At 42.8% G+C, this 6,149-nt stretch overlaps 1 protein-coding gene across 2 annotated transcripts; it reads left to right on the top strand.

Annotated features, from left to right (window-relative positions):
• The first annotated feature begins 377 nt into the window (after nucleotides 1-377).
• On the top strand, nucleotides 378-5,533 carry dmrt2a (doublesex and mab-3 related transcription factor 2a). Of its 2 annotated transcripts, XM_056376698.1 has the most exons (4): nucleotides 378-568; nucleotides 1,467-1,883; nucleotides 3,533-3,635; nucleotides 4,067-5,533. In XM_056376698.1, the coding sequence occupies exons 2-4, from the start codon at nucleotides 1,512-1,514 to the stop codon at nucleotides 5,170-5,172; spliced, it is 1,581 nt and encodes a 526-aa protein (XP_056232673.1). In that variant the 5' UTR covers nucleotides 378-568; nucleotides 1,467-1,511; the 3' UTR covers nucleotides 5,173-5,533. The 2 variants fall into 2 exon arrangements, with proteins under 2 accessions (XP_056232673.1, XP_056232674.1); XM_056376699.1 differs by lacking the exon at nucleotides 378-568 and having other exon boundaries at nucleotides 1,442-1,883.
• The last annotated feature ends 616 nt before the right edge of the window (nucleotides 5,534-6,149 follow it).

The following is a 6,149-nucleotide window of genomic DNA, read 5'->3' as shown; positions in this document are numbered from 1 at the left end:
TACTATCTGACCGCATACACCATCATGTCTTGGCCTACTTCTACGATGATAACAAATAAATAATTATACTTTAATTAACCATTTATATATTTGACAAAATAAGTAAACATACCGTAAACACTCTCAAGTGATGACAACAAAAGAAAGATAAGTAAAACACCGGGGAAAATATTTCCCCCACTAGTGTTTTTTTTGAAAAGTAATCAAACTACCCGACCGTTACTAGGAGAACACCAGCCCCTCCCCCGCCCGATTAACAGCGCGAAACCCCATTGGTCGGTGCGTGTTGATGAGCAGCCAATCAGAGGACAGAGAGCGCACACTGAAGCGGTTCATAGGAGTGGTGCGGCGAGTGTCCGCTTCAGAGGAAAGTTGGATCTGTCAGAGAGCGACACAGTCATTCACCCGCTCAATTAACTGCTAATTACACTAATTACAAGTCTCTACTGCAAGTTTGGACTGTGTGTCTGTCTGCGTGCGGTTCATCACGTGTACTGACGACGTGCTCACCGCTTCCCCACACACCGCTGTACAACCCTGGACAAGACCGCTGGATCAACCTCTGGAGGTAAACTCACTCTGTTATTATGTTTTTGATAGTTTACAGGAGAATCCGCGAAGTCTTACGGGGAAATTGCAGCTGATATGTAAGATATTTATATCTGTAAGCAACTGAAACCAAATCCCTGCATGAAATAACCCCTAAAATGCAACATACTTTAGGCTGCATGTCTAGTGACAGAGAGGAGGGATGACTAAAACAATTTGCTATTAATGGACTCATAGCCTCTAATAAATTATTGGACTGTCATAAAAACAACGGTCCCTTTTTCTATTTTAGAAAATGCCTCCAATAATAGATTTTCATATTAGCTCACTGTGTTGTGAACTAGCCATAAACGTTTATTCCTAGTTTAATCATTTCCAGCCATCATAAAAAAATTAATCAGAGATAAAACGTTTAAACTTTTCTTACAAACCCTGTTTATATTTTTGTTAGATACATTTTTGCACATTAACAAAAAAAAAGTATGTATAGCCTAAAGTTATTTTTTGCATCTCTTGGCCTGTTTGTGGATTTTACCTTTTTGTAAGAAAATGTAATGAAAATTTAATCAGGGGCAAAAACTACAAAAAAATAGGCCCTAAACAATAATAACTATTTTTAGTTTTAGTTACCCGGAATTAATGGAAAAAAATATTTATTTCCTCTGGGTGGAATCAGCATTTTAACTAGGGTAAACATTTTTTCTTTAATTAAAAGATGTCAACAGACAGGAGGTAGACTATAAATGAATCCTCACAGGTAAAGACATCAGGTGGCATGATGTTGCTGCCATATTTAGAATCATGGCCATGAGGTTATTAAGTCTAGGGAATTAATTGAGTGTAGCAGCCTGAACAGAACGTGATACTGAGTTGTCTCATATTATTCACAGGTCTAAATAATTCATATTTGTGTCCAGACGTTAACTGAGTGTAACGACAGCCGGCGGAGGACTCGGGCAGACATGTCAGACAACGCCGGTTGCGAGTTTGAAATCGACGTGGAGAGCCTGGAGACGGAGAGCGACGACCTGGCGGACTCCTGCAGCCGCCCGGGCTCGGCGCCGCTCGGCCCCGCCGCCTCGGAGGACGACGGAGACGACTGCAAGGGCGACGACAAGCCGGGTCCCAGCGGCCTGTGCTCGGGCGATCAGAGGAAGCTGAGCCGGACGCCGAAGTGCGCCCGCTGCCGCAACCACGGCGTGGTGTCCTGCCTGAAGGGACACAAGCGCTTCTGCCGCTGGAGGGACTGCCAGTGCGCCAACTGCCTGCTGGTGGTGGAGAGACAGCGGGTGATGGCGGCGCAGGTGGCCCTGAGGAGGCAGCAAGCCACGGAGGTAGGTCTGAGAGTGAGCGGGTGTGGGTGTATGTGCAGGCGAAGGCCTTCAAATGCTCCATGACGACTGAAAGCGTGCAGTGATGCGTTCAAAGTGCAACAGATAAATTACAACAAATTAAAGCCCGCAGTAGTATCCTGCAATCAGCTCAGTCGATACCCTCAAATGCTCTGCACAGATTGAAGTGCAAGGAGTGTTGTGATGCGTTCAAGTGCAACAGATAAACTGCAACAAATTAAAACCCTCAGTAGTGGCCTGCAATAAGCTCAGTCGATACCGCATTTCTATGCTAAAACACACAAGATTAACATTACAAGAAATCATCTAATCCAGTCACGTGTTCTCGGGAAGCCTCCAGGTTTACTCCCTCTGATCTTTCAGCTGTCCGTGAAAGCAGCGTTTTCTGCTGTATGGATTTACAGATGTTGATTTAGCTTCTCATACTTAAGAGCATTTTTCCCCCCACTGCTTTATTTACTTTTCTTGAATCCAGTGGCTCACTCACTGCTCTCTGTACACACTGCATTGATTCCTGAGACATCTCTTGGAGAAAACCCACATCAAACATGTAAAACACACAGTAAATCCATTTGTGAAACACACTCATCTATTCATTTAATTATACCGTCATTATTATTAGTATCTTTGGATTACAAGCTCTGATTTTTCCAGTGTTCAGTTTCATATTTTGTTATTGTGTGACTTTCATAATTTCCTGTAGTTTCCTTGTTCCTCTGATTTTGGTGCGTTAAAGTCTGAGCCGGAGCCGTCACTATTAAGCCATTTCATTTGCGAATTAGCATGTCCTCATATTCCAGCAATGCATACTCGGGTTAAATTGTTCCCTTTATTTATGTTTTTCTGTGAGACAAGCTGCACGAGTGTTAAACTGTAAAATGACATGCATTATGATTTAATTAATGTGACATAATTACATGGCTGACATGGGTTTCCTTCATTCTGCTACCGCTGATTCAGGAAAGGAATTATTGATGTTGTCCTGGCAAATAAAGAATAATCAATGCATTTATTAAGTCAAAATGTAAAAGAAGATGTTCCGATCATAGACAGTGAGCACCATCTGTAATTATAAACAACTAAATATACTGCATGGGATCTTTCCACGGTCTGTGCGTTTGTGTTTGAGAATTAGCTGCTGCAAAATAACGCAGCACATCAGCAGTGTTTTAAAGACGGTACCAGATGGAAGTCTTTCTGTCGGTTGTGTTCAGAGTGTGTGATTGTTTGTTTAACCAACAGTCCAGTCAAAATATTGTTTTAAATTAATACAGTCAATTCTTGTTGTATTACGTTTTTTTTTTTTGTATCTTTGAAATGCGAAAGCTCAATATATTTAACATCTGTTTAACATATTTAATTTTAAGTTAATTTATAGGTCTACATCTCATAAACATAGAGATGCAGCTTTAAGTAATTTAAAGATGTTTTTTATAACTGTAATAAAATCAGAAAACCACGGTATGACCGATATTTTCAAGTGGATTATTATGGAAATGCCAGCATATGTTATCCAAACACAGATATAACCTGGACCTTAGCTGTGACAAATCAGATATTATTTAAGGCTCAGGGAAAACATCTTGAAGCACATCTTCAGTCATTTTTCTTTTGTTTTTTCTTCTTCTCAGGATAAGAAAGGCATATCTGGGAAACAAATTCCAGCAGAGAGGAGGACGATATATCAGCGACACATTCGACCGTCCACCATGCTCGCCAAAAGCATCCTCGAAGGTAACAAATCTGACAACGAGAGACATGTCTTATTTCTTTCCACGATAAGTTTCTGATCTGTTTCTTCTTCTCTTGGCTCTTCCTCTGTCTCGCTTTAACTAAATACCCCTTTTCTCTCATAGCTTGTCTCGGATTTCTCTTTTTTTTCCTTTAACAGTGATCGGGACTTGCTAACATCTGTAAGCAGTGGCTTGTTTAACTTTTTGGCATGTGATAAGTTTACAAATGAATCTCCAGCACTGTCATAACATATAAAGACGGGTATGATTAATATCTAGTCGAAACTGCTCGAACAAGAGTGAAAATTGTTGCAGTGTTGCATGTTTGTCAGTGTTGTGAACATTTCTGCGTGCATGCTTGACATCACCTATAATACAAAACACATTGAGTGTCATAAACCTCGCATTAAATGGGGGCTCTTTTGATGACAGGATATCGTCCGGTGCAGTCTGATCCGTTCCTGGCGGCCAACCCGTCTCTCCCCCCGCCGCTGAGCGATCGCATGAGAAAGAGGAGAGCCTTCGCCGACAAGGAGCTGGAAACCATCATGCTGGAGCGGGAGTACAAAGAACGAGAGCTGATGGAGAACAGCCAGGCGGCCACGGCCTCGCTCATCTTCCCTAACAGCATGGTCCACCACGCCGCTGAGTACAGCTCCTACAAGACGGCCTACTCGCCGGCAGCTCAGGTCGAGCCGCAGCCCAAAGATATGTGCAACTTCATCGGGCCGAACTGCATGGATCTGCCCATGCAGTACCCCAGCAACCCCGCCAACGTTGAGCTCATCTCCTCTAACGTCAGCGTTGCCACCACCTACCGCCACTACCCGCTGCAGCCGTCGCGAGGCGGCTTCATGATGTGGCCCCGCGGCGCAACCAACCTGGGTGACGCCCTGCTCTATCAGCAGTGCCTGTTCAACGCCACGGCCGTGCAGAACATGAAGCCGGGCGCCGTGTGGGAGCCCAAGGTGATGCCTGCCGAGAGCCAACCGCCTGAGCAGGAGGCTGTGGACGCTCTTGCAGGTAAACTGGAAGGATCCCGAGCCGCAGCGCTGCAGGACTTGCCAAACCCTCAACGGGCCGAACCAAAACCTCCCGCCGCCCCCCACGGAGGGCCGAGGGAGTGCTCTGCCTTCTCCCCCCCGAAGAGGAGCTTCGGACAATCCTTCCCCATCAATACTCATTCCCAAAACTCCAGCCAAGTCTTGAACAAGCTGAGCAAGGACAGCGCTAAGCTTTCTATGAAACTCAACTCCTTTCACTCCCTCATCCAGCACTCGCTGAATGAAAAAAGCAGCGGCGGGGCTGGGCCGGAGCTCAGGGCTCCGTACTGCAAAGAGCTCTTAGAGGAGGCCGCCCGCAAGTTCAGGGAGGGCTCGGCCAAGGACATTCAGGCTGTAAAAATCACCGACAGGTACGCCAAAGACTTTCTGTCCAAGCCCGTCGGGACCAAGACGGCGTCCAGCGAGTCTTTGTCCTTCTCAGTGGAAGCCATATTGAAAAGACCCACACCTGCCATGAGTCGAGCATTCCATTGATTTCCATTAAGTGTCTTTTCTTGCACTATAAATAACAGGTTTGTCTCAGACGACACAGGGGGCATCTCACGTTGTCGTTTTGGGCTCAAACAAAAAACTTAAACACAGGCACTGCATCAGAAAACTGACCAGCTGGAGATTTTTTTTTTTTTCCCAATTTAATATTTATGTACAGTATATTATATTTTACATGTGCATGTTTAATAACTTTATTGTGTAGAGTATTTAAACATTATCCCGATGTTTTCCTCATGTCAATAAACTTTATAAGACTGAACTCTTTCCATAAAAAGTCTTGTATTTCATTTTATACTCCAGTTATGACACGTTTAACTGTGAACAGGTTTTTGTTTAGGTCAGGAGTTAGTCTGCACCCACTAATAAAACACCACAGTTATCAAAAACAGTTCAAACCAAACATGGGCTTCGAATCAGACTTTAACACACCCATACAAACATACAGAAAACAATACATCACTATTATATAGGCCTATTAATGTTTTTGATGGGTTTTGTAAAAATAACAATGCCACAAATGTTTGGGGAGTTTTTCTCTTTTACAGTTTTTAATGTTCCATCATTAAAAAAAGGCAAATTTAAGTTTTTATTCTAAGATGGACATTTACAGCTTAAGTTAGGATTTCAGACTTTGTAATATAACTATAACATTTATTTTGAAATCTTGAAGTTTGACACATTTTGTGCATGGTCAAATTTGATAAAAAAAATAAATGCAGTGTATTTTTGGGGAAGTGACAGTTAACAGCATAAACAACTCATGTGCACCACTAACTTAACAATCCTACTGTATATCATGACGTATTTAATAAAGTCCCGTTAGTGCCGAATATTTTAGTTCATTTTAGTTGATAATTTATTTATTAACCTGAGATTTTAATGATAAAATATAGTGTTTGTCTTTGTTTTTGTTTGAATGAATACAAATCACACGAAGTGAGTGTGGATGTGACGGAGTG

Source organism: Seriola aureovittata, chromosome 5 (assembly GCF_021018895.1).
Source record: "Seriola aureovittata isolate HTS-2021-v1 ecotype China chromosome 5, ASM2101889v1, whole genome shotgun sequence".
Classification (NCBI taxonomy): domain Eukaryota; kingdom Metazoa; phylum Chordata; class Actinopteri; order Carangiformes; family Carangidae; genus Seriola; species Seriola aureovittata.
The sequence above is the reverse complement of the archived record's forward strand: the minus strand, read 5'-3'. Positions and strand labels throughout refer to the sequence as shown.